Source organism: Macrosteles quadrilineatus, unplaced genomic scaffold, assembly GCF_028750875.1.
Source record: "Macrosteles quadrilineatus isolate MER2022 unplaced genomic scaffold, UCM_ALF_1.0 Scaffold_7__1_contigs__length_78375512, whole genome shotgun sequence".
Classification (NCBI taxonomy): domain Eukaryota; kingdom Metazoa; phylum Arthropoda; class Insecta; order Hemiptera; family Cicadellidae; genus Macrosteles; species Macrosteles quadrilineatus.
The window spans coordinates 75,051,283-75,067,885 of NW_026542600.1; the positions used below are offsets into that span (position 1 = coordinate 75,051,283).

Here is a 16,603-nt window from a genome sequence, read left to right on the forward strand (position 1 = left end):
AGGATAATGCAAATGAGTAATAATTACTAAAAATACGTTGAATCTTAACTAAGGTGCAGTGGGATAGCCAGGTTAGTTAATGCTTGAATAAGATTCAATGACTCATTATTGTTAACGACCATTGTAAATTGTTCTAAACGCCTTTATGATTGCAGTCTAACCATTCATGGAGTAGCAACTAGTTTCGTAAATTTTGAGCTCTAATGTTTGATCATCCCCAATAATAATTACTGTTTTATACAAAGAAGTAGCACGAATTACAAGACGTTGTATTGAAAAACGAAATCATTAACGGGAAAAACTATTATATATTATCCAAGCCAGTCGAATATAATGAATAGTTATAATGGATTAAATAGTCCATTTGTAGCGTTTGGTTAGCAGTCAAAATACTACCGGGTAGGAATTAAATTAATTATTTTTATAAATTAAGCCGTATTACTGTATCCATTAAATAATTAATTCGGAGATAATTTTACTGATGCGAAAAGCCTTTACAGGATTTGCTTTAAACGCGTGTCCGATTTCAACCCACGCTTCGGGTCTCCCTATGGGCATATAATATTTCACCTTTATCGTATATTCGGTGCTCTATATTTATGTCTACCCCTTGTACAGGGTGATTGATATAAGTGTGCCAGCCATTTTATTAGAAAACTATAAGAGAGATATCAAAACAAGTTAAATGGTAAGTTCCTTGGATTTTTTATTTTTAAAATTGTAGTCAAGTCAAAAAAATTATTTTAGCCGTAATTTTCCCAATATGGCCGCCAACTTTGATTTTTCTTAAGGAACACCCTGTATTTTATGATGTATTCTGGTAGAAAATTTAATTTTAAGACGATTTTATTCTTGTGATTTTCTTCATAAGACTAACCGTTTCAAAGATAATAATGGTTAAAGTTTTGAAATTTCTGCATGAGAAAGAGTTTTGGTAAAGGCCTAAGCAAGCATGCCTGTTTTATTCGAAAACCATTCAAAATTTCACAACATAAACCATTATTATCTTTGAAACGGTTAGGTTTATGAAAACCTTAGGTTAGGTTTTATGAAAACGGTAAGGTTTATGAAACGGTTAGGTTTTATGATATATAATATTCAATAATGAACTACCTTTGGATACATGAGTATTATCAAAAGGAAAGGTTTATGTATTTTCAGAGTGCAGTTTCTTTTGAATACGATACCTAAGTTTCTTATATTGAGTAGAAATCAATTTTCTGCTAAAATAATATGTTCATTCTGTATATGTAACTAGTTGCTTTGCCCGTGCTTCGCAATGGAGAGAATTTTCACAGCTTTTTTCCTTATGTAAATCAATTTGATTAATGTCCATAACAAGAAAAAAATAATGTAACATATGATTTTTTTACCGATTGGGTTTTACACTGAGGCTTACTTCCAAACAATATTGGTCTAAAAGCTTTTATCCACATATCACCAATTTTAATGTACCGCGCCGCTTTTAAGAACACAACAGTAAATCATGAAATAAGGAAACGAGAATATAAATAAACAAACAGCTGTTAATTGCATTTGCCAGCTGTTTATCATTTAATTAATGAAATAATGTAACCTTAGAAAGCATGTAAGTTGGATAATTTACCAACTCTTAGTAAAGTCGGAGGCTCAGTTGGTAGCGCCACGGACAAAGCAGAGATGTCATGGGTTCGGATTCACCCGTTTGTCTCAATAACTACTTATGTTTGCAGCTAGGAACGACAAAAAATAGTTTAACTAAATATCAGTGTATCACGTAGTAAAAATTATTATCAACGTTTCATCGTGGAACATGTCCAAAAGGCAAAAAATAGCGACTTATCTGTTCTGCAGAAGGCGGTTTTTAGAGACAGCCATACGTGTTTAGCACTCAAAATGTTGTAGAAATGCAAACGACTATCACTGTACAACCACAAAGTATTGACAAGCTCAATGCAAATATTTTAAAGTTTATTTAAATCAGTATGAATAACTATTACAGATTTTTGCTACATTTCCACTTATTCCTCTGAAATCCACTTGTGTATAGCCTACCCTGGTTTATTAGTTATTTTATAACTACATCGAAACCGAATGTTTTTACAGTTCTATAGCGCCGATGGGCACAGGTATACAGTTTTGTGCACTAGTGGTGATTAGGCTACTGGGGACTCCTAAATATCAAATACAGCGGTCATGGACCACGGATTTGTTAAGATCTTGTTCAAAAATCTCTTACAATGTTACCACCTTCGTTTATAAGTAAATCTCTATGATTAATGCATTTCAAAAATCATCCGTTCTACGTTTAGCAGCAATTTACACCACTCCCCTTTTATTGTGGCCTAGGTTAAAATTAATTAGGTAAATATACATTAAAAATAGCTTCAATCGATATACAGTGTAACATGTTGTTAATTTATACGCCAGCGATTCTTCCTTTCCCCAATGATGTTTTGTGTTTTGTCAACAGTGGCCATCGTTGTGCCTTGTTCAATTAAGCAAATGGTCCTCAGCAAGCTGGGGTTATTTCGTTTATAGCCGCTCAACTCATTATAACGTTTAATTAGCTAAAATATATTATCCAATTACTGATCAAACGTTACAAGTTAATTATTTCAATTGACTTTGCGTTTAGATGTACTTTAGAGGAATCGTTTTGACGTAATATATCTTAGACCGATCGCGTTTGTTTTAAGCGTATGTTGCAGCAAACATCTCTGACTTTCATTTAACAGCAAAAATTTTGCTTGGAGTGTATTTTGCAATAAATTTTCCGACATTGTCTTAACCATCAATGTAAGCATCAATCATCTTTGCTTGTACTTAACAGCGAATGTGTAAACGTCAAGTGTTAGTGTTGTTAAGTTTCCCTTTAAAAAATCTTTCTCAATAAAGAATTTGTATTTCGTTAGTTTAAAAATTGCTTAGCCATCGTAAATACACATTATAGACGAATTATAATTATTAAACGCCATTTTATTCTATATTATAAAGTAGTTGACGAATCCTTGAATCCGAAAAATTGTTTGTATCGTATTTTTAAGAATGGATCATTGCAGATTCGATTTACTATAGCACACACTGTAACGGCGTTGCCGTTGTATGATGCTAAAATGAAAGAGCATTATATATATTCACCTATTAATGAACTTAGGTAAAAGCATTTGTTTTTCAACAAGCTTAAATTTATTAAGAAGTTTGTTTGATTTAATATTGGTCAACTCTTGGTTAAAAATATAGCAACAAATACAGACATCCCAGATGATCATGTCGCATAGGCAAGCTTGCCATTGGACACGTTTAGGGATAAGCACGGGAATCGATCCCTGAATAGCTCTAAGCGTGACAAGAATCCTGCGTTGGAGCTTACGTTGGATGTTGGATCACGTCGATCAAGTTGGTTGAAAAATAGGTCATCTTTGCAAATAGATCGGTACTAATTTAGCCCAAAGTCCCTGAAAACCCAATGAAATGGTTTGAGTCAGTGCTTCGAACCTAAGCAGACTGAAGAATAAAAATAAAACATGATCTAGGTATAGAGGTTTTACTTATGAAATATTTATAGCTTTCATTAAATAATACAAAATATAACTAAAGCAACATAACTAATGTAAATAAAGTAATGAAATACTACTTTCTGGCAACATGTTTGTTTATTTTCTTGTTTATCATTCCATTGAAACACCGACGCTTAGTTAATCTTAACATAACTACCGGGTGAGCATTGTAGATTTCCTAGCTTAGTTTGTGGTTATTCAGATACTAACACCCGCAACTTTGAAATCCAAACGACAATGCCTTGGCTCTGAATTTTCTAAAAGCCTACTGACATTTTAAAAACCAAACCGTTGATGGTAAGGGAATATGAGAGCCTCTAAAATGGCTTTACCTAACTAATGTATTAGGAGGATATAATCCATAATCAACACCAGTATTATGTACTATAAATATTAAAATTACATAACAGCTATAAATTATAGCACAATTAAGTATCAACTACAATACAGCCCTCAAATGTCTAAAACTTCAATATTTCCTTTTCAGATGCTTTGCACTTTGAATAACAATCGCGAAAACTTTTCAAACTCGTTCGAGTTGGCAGCTGTAAAAGTCCTGTTGAGACTGAGAAATTCTTTTTCTCGTTGTCCACGGATCTTTCGTTATTGTAACTGGCATATAAAATATAGAATTTACAGTTTTTAATACAGGGAATTCGCTTAAAATGAATATTCTATGGAAAATATACATTAAACTATCCCAATTACTCTCTCTGTATTCATCAATACTAAATCGGTTCCCAACTTCTTTATTGTGTGCAATTGTGCAGCAGAAAACTGTGACATTAGAACCATTTTGTCGTTTTTATTTTGTATAATATGTTGTGAGTTTTACATCAAAGTTGCTTAAATAATAGTTATGACATTTTAAATGTGTTTACTGCTGCGCAAATGTTTACCACTTCGTAAAGAAAATGCAAAAAGAGAAGAGTATTATCAAGTATCCAAACTGATCCAAAGTATCCAAAGCGTTAACTGTCCAAACGGCAATTTTAATGAGAAAAGTTTACCTCATTCTCTTTCAAGACTTAACAAAAAATAAATAAGTTATTTTTATACTGGTCTGTGTTTACATACATAAATTATTTTGCATATGCTTTACATTCGTCGAGTACCCGTTTACTGGTAATAATCATAGAAAACATATGTTTTGTTCAAGCCATTAAAATATTCGCAAATCTGGTTCAGTTATTATTATCGAATACAGTAATTATTTTATTTGCAAATAACTTATAAACATTTGTCGAATATTTGGTTAGCAATCAGAAATAGTTATTTGTGCAACTAGTGAGCAAAGGGAGCAATTGACTCACTCAAGAGAAATCCTTACTCACGAGCCGTAGGCGAGTGAGGAATGGTTTCTCGAGTGAGGCAATTGCACTTTGCACTCGAGTTGCACATTATATTTTTCCTACAGTTACCATAAAACAAATAAATTGGTAAAGAAACGTGACATATTTTTACACCAAAGTAAACTTTTAATATGGCATTTAATGTGAAGTGACAAATACAACAGTACAACAGCTGACCAGCTGATTTACAGCCAGTGCTGCCAACGTATTTTGCGCGCATACGACCTTGTCTGCATGTTACGCGCTCACTATTTCGTGCCTTCATGTTGCAAATCTGGAGTGAGACAAAGTAATTAGAGTGAGACAGTGTTAACATTGTCTCACTAATGAGCGAATTGGCCACTTTGCTTTCTCAAATCAGTGAGAGAACATGTACATTGTTAGGTAACTGTAGGAAAAAGTAATTGTTATTCAATTTTTTCTTGATGTTTTGATTTATTATTAGTGAAATATTTTTGTACCCAATTTCGTCCCATCTACATAACAAATCAAATGAAAGGTTATCACCAACTCAGAAACTTCCCACGTGAAAATTCTTCTCTGATTTCAATGAAGGATACTAACTTTATATTTTGGGTTTTGCATAATTTTTACTGTCATTTTTGTTTTTAAAACTTTTGACACTGCATGTTTCATAAAGTTTTTACCCATAATATTGTAAAACATTGTATAATATTGTACAACATTGTACAAAACATTGTATAATATTGTATTGAGAAATGTTGTAGCTATTTTTAATAGCAACAAATCTAGCAGATTTTGAGTACTTTATTTATAAGCAATAGAAATTTAATTAATACCGTGTTATCTTACATTCACAGTATAAAAGCTACTTACCGTATTTTAAACCACGATATCAGTTAAATTTTAGTTTTGGATCTTTTACCAACAACGCCTTAACAACCATTCTGTCAATGGATGTTTAAGACGTTTTGAAGTCAAGAGGAACTCTTAATTGGCCTGATAATGATTAGAGTGCTCCATCCGAAACGATTACCTCTTTTGATTTCTGTGTGAATTTACCTATTAAGACGGGTATTACGTTAAGTCAAATCAATAGCTATTACACCTTTTCAATTGTACTTCAATGAAATATTAGCTGTTAATTCTCTCGATAACGAAAATGTAAAGACATGTTTTTCTTGCATTTGTTTGGCTTTTGCCCATACAACGACATTAAAGTATTCTTTCTTATCTTGTCTTAATAATATTATAAATGTGAAAGTGTGGGATACTAAAAGAAATTGCACTTTTATGTTATATGGAGGTGTGTTTGGTTTTGCTTGTGTTACCTATTCAAAAGTTAATAGGGGGTGTCCATACTTTTGCCCAACCCTGTATGGAACCAGCTGTTTGAAAATGTTTTTTTTGGTGTTTTATTTACATTGTGGTAATTTGTGAGTTATTTAGTATAAAAGGAGTTATTTAGTATTTAAGGAAAGGTTGTCAAATTTATATAACTATATCTAGCTGTTACCCATGGGCTTCACCCCGTTTGACTTCATAAGTATTAATAAAACTATTGTTTGGCTAAGTTAAGCTGAAATAAACAAAACCGAATACAGTAATACAAACAAACAATCACACCTGATTTTAATAAGATAATACATTGAAATAATAACAAACAAATAAGTACAGCAGAGGTATTTTTAATATGGAAAGTCCCCTTTAGGCTGGAACTATACGGACGCTAAATGCGTCGCGTTAAATACGCTGCGCTATTTTTAATTTTGGATGGCAATGCAAGTCAATTTGAGCGACTATACGAGCGCAGTCTACGCGGCACGCTGCCCTCCAAACTCGGCGTCGACGCATTTTACGCGACCAGCCCTGGAAAAACGTTAGCAGCGCGACGTAGATAGCGCTGCGCAACGCTAGGGCCGGACTATACGGACGCTAGATGCGTGGCCCGCAGTCGCAGTCTTGAGTGAGTATGTGCTTCTGTGTGAGAGTCATCAACATGTTTGATACTGAGAAGTTCGTCTTAGAAGTAGAGAAGCGGCCTCCACTTTATGACGTTCAGTCAAAAGAATATTCAAACAGAAATGTTAAAGCTCAGTGCTGGATGGAGGTAGGAGCAGCTGTGCACGACAACTGGGAGGAAATGACTCCCCAAATGAAGGACGAAGCAGGTAACTAAGTTTGATATATTTATAAACAAAGGTGTAATGATGTAAACATATTTTTTTTTTGGTACTTTTTGGTTTTTTATGGGTACCCCAACGTCTATCCTGCCTTTTGGTCTTTTCCAAATACATCTCTAGTAGACACTGAAACCCTACAGCACCGATCTGCACTGCATCCATATTGGCAACTTGGAATAAAGTGATCTGGGAAGCAACGTGGCGGTTTCTGCGCTCGTATAGTCTGGCCAGCGGGGCGTTGACGCAAAAACAGCGCGACGCATTTTGCGTCCGTATAGTCTGGACTACTTATGCGCCGAACTTTGGCGTTAACGCGACGCATTAACGCGACGCATTTAGCGTCCGTATAGTACCAGCCAGGCCGCGGCTCCACTTGCCGTAGATTACCGCGCTGCAAATTGTAGCTGGTCAGTTGAGGAAATGGGAAGGCAGCGATCAAACGAAGGTGGCTCCACTAGCGACAGTCTGCAGCGCGCTACATTTTACGGCGCGCCGTTGAATGTAGCGTCGCGCGGGAATGGAACTCGGACCATTTTCGCGCTACATTTTGCAGCCAACAGGCGGCTCCACTAGCTGTAGATTGTAGTGCCGCGTCAAGTCAGTGTACGTAGAAGACACACGCTACAATCAGTATAGACCTTTTAGTGTCCTTATTTTATTTTTTTTTTTTTTTGTGGATTGGTTTGTAATCAATGGAGTCTGAACTGGACTGTGAAATTATTATATTAGAAATTATTAAATTATTACATTGGGAGTGTGGGAATCTTGTTTTATAGAGGTTGTGTAGGGGTTTCCTACTTTATATTATAAAGTAATACAGTAGTGATTGGAGAAACGAATACGCGAAAACATTCAATTTGTTTTTAAATGCAGCAGTCGTACAATTGTTACGATTATTAGCCCTATAAAAAGCTCCCAATGGCTGTTTTAGATTGTTATTAATAGGTACAACAAATATTCACGAAACTCATTGATGTTCACCTTACATTGGTTACTTAGAAATATTACTTCTGAGGGTAAATGAGTGTAATAAAATTCAAATAGAATAGAAATAGAGATAAAATGACCATTAAAGTAGAGTAATTTGACACACCAAGGATTGTTGAAGCGAGGGTTCACTGTTTAAAATTAATTAGTTAAAATTCAGTACACTAAAATTACCTTAATGTCACTGAAAGCCTTTCCTCTACTCCAATTGGTTCTCTTAGTTTGGGATCCTTCTTCTTCAAACGTGTTGATACGATACTGATTCTATTAAGTAATCAAATGAGTTTTGGGACATTCGATAATATTAAAAAAAACATGTCTGAACACTTTTGTAGTTTAGTATGCAATGTGTGGAACATCCCTTCGGACTTTCCGTTGCTTAATATTGGATGGATCCACCATTTTCCTGCTGTGATCGGCGTCGTCTTGATAAAGTACACTGATAACATCACTACGAATGTTAATTTGCGGCATGATCCAGGGTCACATTTACCTCCGCGCTACACTAAACTGCTAGTGGAGCCACCAACTGTAGCGTGTAGCGCGCTACAATTTGCAGCGCGACAATTTACGGCAAGTGGAGCCGCAGCCTTAGAAAGGAATTACGACCTTAAAGGGCAATTTATGAAATAATGGATAGTTTTGCGCAAGGTTTCTCGTCATGACGAACATTTGAAGTATATGGTTTATGAGGTTGTGACTTGTAGTTTTCTCAAAAGTTCATGGGTACTTTGGGCTTTATATATAAATTTGGCTTATAGTTTTTTGTGAAATCTAATAAAATAAGGGCTTGGTTGAAATTTTAAAGAATTAGGGTAAATCGCCTTCAACTTTTGAAACATCAATATCTAGTGATTGATTTTATTGCTAAACTACTGTATAATGTTCGATACTTTTTAATATATTGAATTCAAATATAAGTGGGGGGAATTGTAGGGTTGCACTTTTAAATAAAGTTTATTCCTTCAAATTAAATCATATAGTGTCAGTATTTTTTTAACACGCATTAGCGCCACGACTAGGTTACCTAATTAATTTGAACCCCTCAAATAAATGTAAACAAACTAACGTTATTACATTGTTTATTACACTAAATTTAAGTTTTATTTATAAAATGAATGAGTCGCTATTTCATGTTCTGTTTCGTGTCCAATTCCCATTGAAGCACGGATATAACAGCTAGTTACATTATAAACTTTTACACCTATTAATTCTTGTAACAAACTAGTTACTCAAGGGTAATGCTATTCAGTGTTTTATACGGCACTTTGCTAAGTCTGGTCATAATGTTCAGTTCGTGTAAACAACTGAAATGTAGTTTATGAAAATTGAAGTTGTTGAATGTGTTTTGGGTGGGGTGAGACCTGTAGAAGTGAAGTGGGTGGAAGAGGCGATATAAAAAGCGTATATAGCCTGATTCTCACCCATTTATCATTGGGTCGGGTGAGCTTCGAATTTGAGTAAACTGTATTACCACAAAGTTTAAATGTGTTTAATATTCTTAATATATTGACCGTGCAGTAAAACATTTTAATGTTTTGTATTGATTTAGTATTTTGGTCTACAGTTTATTAGAAACTCTTTTTCCCTTTTTCCTACAGGTACCTGACAAGGTACCTTGCACTGATTATGGCACACAAGGTAGCTAATTGCTGCATTTACTTACTTTTGCCGCACTCCAGTATTCCAACCAAACAGCAAAAGCAGTGTACTTTTATTAGGCACGTAATACATGTACGGTTAAAAATAAGTTGGCAACACTTGGCAATATGGCAATACTAATAGAGTAAACCATTACAGTATTCTATAGTCGGTGCTACTACGATCAGCTGGTGCAGTGTTTCCCCATTTCGTTCAACGTTTAGAATTTAACCTAACCTAAAAATGAGTTGTATAGTGTTTGAAAGACTTATTATCTATATGCTTTATAGTAACTATAGAAAATATATAATGTGTAACACGAGCGCAAAGTGCTACTTCGCACACTAGTTTCGTAAATAATATTGCACTAATAGAACCAATAACTACCTTTGCTACCGTTATCTATGATAGTAATCTATACGTGTATTTGGTAGAATGATTACGTGCCGGAAGCGACCGTGCCAGAAGCGACCCAGCAAATATCGTGCCAGAAGCGACCCTGGTAGTAGCGTGAGTGCCACTAGCGACCCATTGTTTGATAATTGATTTTGTTTGATTTTACAATGTTTTGTTCAAATCGGTGTTAATGGCTTATAAACAAATCCTATTCTTGTTATAGTAATACTAGCTGACCCGGCGAACTTCGTATCGCCTAAGTTATAGGTTTCCCCTAAGTCAGACCGATGGAAAGAAAGTACCGTTACGTTTAATTTTCAAGATGATCTCGTTCGCATCGCTCAATCACGTCCTGGTTGAAGTTCGTTCGCTACGCTCACTCACCTTTGGGTTGGAGCTCGTTCGCTACGCTCACCTACCTTTAGGTTGGAGCTCGTTTGCTGCGCTCACTTGCCTTCAGGATAGCTCGTTCGCTACGCTCACTCGCCTCTCTCGTTCGCATCGCTCAATCACGTCCTGGTTGAAGTTCGTTCGCTACGCTCACTCACCTTTGGGTTGGAGCTCGTTCGCTACGCTCACTCACCTTTAGGTTGGAGCTCGTTCGCTGCGCTCACTTGCCTTCAGGTTAGCTCGTTCGCTACGCTCACTCGCCTCCAGGTTGAAGTTCGTTCGCTACGCTCACTCACCTTTTGGTTGCAAATTAGCTGTTGTCATAAATGTAAAAGGAATAATAGTGCTGCACCCTGTTGGTAATCCTTGTAACTTTAATGCTATTGAACATCATAGAACAGAACCAACTTGTTTAATTGAAACAGCTGTTAAGATTCATTAATTCCATTTCTCATAAGGTTAACATGGGAAACTCCAGAGCCACTGGGGCGGAGCCCTTTTAAGAATTTCGAAACGGGAAATAGTTTACGTCCGATTCGCATACCTACAGAATTTACACACCAAATTTCATAACGATCGGTGAAGTCGTTCCGGAGGAGTTTGCAGACAAACACTGTGACACGAGAATTTTATATATTAGAAGATGTACCCCCTGGAAGAGCCCAATATTCACCTAAAGAGCTATTTTAGCATCTCTAGTTTCCAGCTGCTAGCATAGGCTCAAGTTATGTGTGCTAACTTAATCAAACAGTTTTTCTTGAATTTTAATAATTTTATAAGAGCCAATATAACAATTACCTTACCTTTTCTTTATTTTTCAATTTATTATCTAAATATGTAAATATGAGATGGTGGATGTGTGTTTGTTTGTATCCAAGACAAACCAGTATCCATTTATCCATGTATCCATTTATATGGCACATATAAATTCGTCTTAGCAGGTGAATCGCACGGGAACCATTCAAAAGATTTAAATAAAACTTCACATGGAGGTAGTTTATCAAATATACCCCCGCCGCAGCAAACCTGCGGTGACTAAATGAATTTCCATTTGTCTGAATTGATTTTCAATTAAATTTATTTAAATAACATTAGTTTCTAGGTATGAGTATTGCTGCTACAAGGAAACTAATAAAGTGTGTTTTTTTAGTAAAATATAAAATAGCTTAGTATAAAATAAATATACATGCCAAGTTTGATCAAAATATATGCATAAACAAGCAAATTACAACATTTTACAATATTCTCCACAAGAATAACAAGGAAGTTTTAAATTTACAATTTTTTTAATTTTCTCCGTTACTAATAACCGTACAAAGACACTTTGATATACTAAATCATTTTTCTTTTTTTAGCTATTTAAAAAGATTTAGAGAGAAATTGGGTAATTTTGTGTTTTGAGGGTCAAAAATGAGAAAAACCACTTTTTACTGCATAAAACCAAACTCCCATGGTCCCATCATGCTGGTTCGCGAACTCATTCAAGTCTATCCCGCCTTACACGTTTAAACCAAAATTCATCAAAATTGGACAAAAATTACTCAAGTTATCGCGTTTGCGGACATGTATAAAACGGATATATTAAAATTTGAACGAATTGTGTTTTTTAGCCTCTGGGGACATCAAAATGAAAAAGTAAATCAGTCCCGGGCCTTGGTCTTACCGTTCCACCTACGTTAATAGCTACTTCCCTATAGGAATATTCGCTAAAAATAAAAAAATAATGTTTATTATAGTATGTAAAATACTATGTTACAATAGGTACTTTGTCAGTACAAATTTTATAGTTATGCCATAGTTATGTAATAATATACTGTCATAGTCATTAAATATGAAAACCCTCTCACATAGGCTACTGCCCGTGCGTGAGAAATTTACTTTATCAGTAAATAAACATTATAAATAAAAAAAATTGATATTTATAAAATATGAGATGAAAGTTAATTGGTAATAATTTGGTTGAAAGAAAAAATAAAGAATAACTAAAATAAAATATAAAGGTATACAAAATAACTGGAAGACAGTTTTATTATTTGGATAGTTAGTGCAACTTGGACTAATAAAATCCAGACAAAATTCAAAAAGCAGAAACCATTCGAATCGTCAAACTTTTGATGTTTGCTACTACCCTGTTTGGAGATAGTGGCTTCGTAGAATTTAATGAAGTAAACGTGTTAACAATTGTTAATATATTATGTTTGGATTAGGATTTGAAATAGATAATTGGACTCTTTCTTCAAAGTCCTGTCAGTTGCAAAGTAAAATTGCAACAGCTTGTTTTCATTTAATTTTTTTTTTCTTATTTCATTACGTTTAAAATATCCCCCTTGAATTAGTAGAGACGTCTTGGTAATTTTTCGTGATAGCAGGTCAACAACATCAGGGGTTGTAAGCTGTCACTATGACTAGAAACCTCAAAATATTCTTTATTTAGTTTTGCTAGTATACTCTTTTCCATATAGGGAATAAGCTACTACCGTAGGTCTCATTGAAAGACCTAGACCCGGGACCTATTTCATTTTTCGTGTTGATGCCCCGAGAGATTACATTCGTAAAAAATATGTAATTGGTAACTTAAGTAATTTGGTTTTAATTCATTTCCATTCTAGCTCCTGAGCTGTTATATTCAATGTGCTAAATAGGTTTACATACCTTATAATCCGACAAACAGCTCAAATAGTAGGCTGTTTACATGTTTCGGCTTGTATACGCCATTGTCAAAACATTACAGTTGGAAAAAAAATACTTATCATTGTTTACTAATGTCCATAAACTTTCACACACACACATACCTACAATAACGAATAAAAAATAAATAGGCCAAAAATAAATGCACCTGGAGTCTATAAACAGTTATAGTTTGCTTATTTTATTTATGGATATGTGTTGGTAAATGTGTATACTCGTATGAATTATACTGCGGGAGTATTTTGTTATGTATTTAATGTGACAGCAAAACGCTTTCATGGTTTTTAATTCGGTTTAGTTTTTGTTAAGAATATAAGTTGAATCGGCGATAGTTCATATCTCGCCTCCCGCTCCAAATTCTTGGGTCGCTAGCGGCACGGTAGAAAATTGGTGGGTCGCTTCCGGCACGGGTCGCTTCTGGCACGGTCGCTTCTGGCACGACACCGGTAGAATACTCATTCTTTAAAATGCCATACGTACCAAGTTGAATACTGATTCTGAAATTTAATTTGTCGAAATGTTTCTGGTTTGTATTATGATTGTCTCTACAGCCTTTACGTTGTTTTATACAATCCTTCATATGAAACGATTTCGCAAAAATAATTTAAATCCTAGGCTAGGTGAACACATATTTCACTAGAAAAAGTAGTAAAACTGCAATTTATTTTATTTGTTGTAGAACCAAAAGAACCAAACCCCAAAACACCCTGACACCCTGTTTCTATTACCTGATCTTGCTGTTCTATCAAGCATATTACAAGTATATTATGTTACAGGGCATACATATACCGTATATCAATTTGAACAAATACTTTCTTGGCCTCTGAGTGCATCCAAATTTAAAAGTAAATTTATCCTGGGTCTAGGTCTTACCGTGCCACCTATGGTAATAGCTCCCTATAGATAAATTTGCTAAAGAATATTTTACTATCAAAAGCCAATTTACGACCCACATAAATATATAAAAGGGAAAATGTGGGAGCCTTATATAAAAAGATATTTCACATTGATTCCGTAATAACCTAGTTCCTATTTCTATTGGTTTCCGCCGGTAACGCAAAATTGTGTTGGTACCACAATTTTGTCAGTATCAAAATTGTGTTCGTACCAAAATTGTGTTAGTAGGTCCAAGCCAATGTAATAATTCAAGCACGAAACAATCCATTTATGCATTGTTGCTGAGAGTAATGCTAAAAAAATCCCATATAGCCATCGCTTATTATGAATTGAATTTACTCCATACTATAGGTATAGGATGAGGAATAATTGGCAGAATTTTAGCTCCTCAAAGTATTTATTAAACATTTCCTCCCCATTTTTGTCTTACTTTGAATCACATAGGTATTGCCTGATCTGACTCATCTTCATGTTTGCAGATTTCGTAGCATGTGTGAAGATGGATTTCAATAGCTTAGCTCCGTGGGCTAAGTCTTTTCAAAAGCATGCCTACTTTCGTTTTAATTTTCTTTTTAGATAAATAAATGCAATTAAGTTGTACTGACGAATTTTACAGCTTAAATTATAATTAGTTGACTGATTAAGCCGTAGGATAAATACTTGCATTTGTTTCCTCGCCTTATATTGCTCTTTATAAAGTTACTTCATTAGATAATCATTAACGCTTTTTATTTTATTGAAAATATTAGTAATAAGCTAAAAGGAACCACTTAACTTCTTTCCTTGAAGGGGTCACCATGTCAGCAAGACTGTTGGGTTTGTAGGTCAATACAATTGAATTTCAATAGAAGTTGACCCAATTATCGTATTAAGGATAGTTGTAAAATCGCCTTACTCAGAATCTCATTCTGTCGCAGAATACTATAAAGCTGATGGGTAAGTGATGGGTATTTCGTTTATATCATATGGTTGCTGGTTCGATCCTGAGATAAGTTATAATTTTTTATGGTTCGAAACTGGACCCAGCTGTCCATGATCAATGGTCCTGGCTAACGAAAGAGCTGGTCTTATTCAGTAACAAAGCTTTTTGGCATCTATTCACTTCATTCTACACTCATCCTTCACTCATATTTGGGTTAAATTCTCAACTACTACTAGTACAACTAGTAGGTGGGTGACGTCCCCATCTTAGTTGGTGGTATAATGGTAATATTATAATACTGATTATTATTAAATCCATACCCATGCGATTATCACTATTATCGTACAATGGCTTTGGTTATAATTTATTTATTTATCAAAATTTTGTATTTTTACCTACTCACCAGTAAATTATTTTTGTTTTTGTCTTTACTTTTATTAAATCATCAGACATTTATTTTTAATTTTCGACCTTATATTCGTAAATGGTTCAAAATAAAAAAACGAAATGGAAAACTTGAAATTTGATTATGAGCATATTTTTAAAAAACATCACCTCAATTATAACTTCTTTAATTGTAGAACTTCCGAAAAACGCGTGCATTTCAAAATATGTCCTTATATTTTCCCACTTCAATGACATAAAATAGTTCATAGACAGGCGTATATTCGCAAATGCTAACAATCGAACAGATTTATACTCAGAATTTTCCCGTAGTATCTTTTTTTTTTTTTTTTAATCTAGATGCCTGTTAACATCCGTTTCAGTACAACAGCACGCACATTTCTCCCTCGGTAACAACTAGTTTGTATTCACTACAGAAGCAAATAACTTTTGAGCCAGGCATAAATTATTTCACCCAACTCAAAGAGATGCGCAAAACTTCCTTTAAACGTTTAGAATATTTCCTCCGGAAAAGAAATGCCCAACAATTTCCTATGTTTTTTAATTGTTTATAAAAATTTATTTTTCTCTCCGTCTATTAGGATCCATTTAAATTTTCACAATAGCATGGGATACATGGTTAAGTCTATTATAAAGGGGGAGTTGTTTAAATTTGTCCTGTAGAATCTTCAACCATAAAAAAATCCTTTTTTGTCATCCTATTTGACTTGAGAGTACAAAAGGTCAGTATATTGTTTTTTTTCTGTGACTAGGCTATGCTATTCTAAGATTGAAAAACAGCCGTATTCTAATAGAAAATAACGGATTATTGTTGGGTGTTTTTTTAGGTCTAGTTTTATGCCACATAATGTTTATCTGTACATGTTGAAAGAGAATTCGGTTAATTTTAAATTAGCTTATCCTACAGATTTGCTTTGACAGGGAACTATAAAATTTAACAAACTGAATAGAACGTTTGTGAAAAATGAAATTGTAGTTTACATTACGTAAGGTGATAAGTTTGCTTCGTGGAAAAATGTATATTTGAAGAATCCAAGGAAATTTAACTACTTGAAATAGTTTGAAATATTCTTTTTATAGTTACAAATATTATATATTTGATATATCATATAATTTACAATTTAAGTGTTAATATTCAAATCTGATTAAATATTGAGGCTTGCTGTCAACATGTGGTTAGGTACACTAAAACAATGCCTTATAATTCGACTCTGAATTTACTTCCAACAATACAAATTCACG

General features: G+C 34.2%; 1 protein-coding gene across 1 annotated transcript in view; it reads left to right on the top strand.

The window, feature by feature from the left end:
* Positions 1-6,824: 6,824 nt before the first annotated feature.
* LOC128999084 (multiple PDZ domain protein-like) overlaps positions 6,825-16,603 on the top strand; it is a 44,115-nt gene continuing 34,336 nt past the window's right edge. Inside the window, exon 1 of the mRNA XM_054425440.1 lies at positions 6,825-7,023. Coding sequence (XP_054281415.1) covers positions 6,825-7,023 — 199 coding nt within the window. The remainder of the gene's footprint in view (positions 7,024-16,603) is intronic.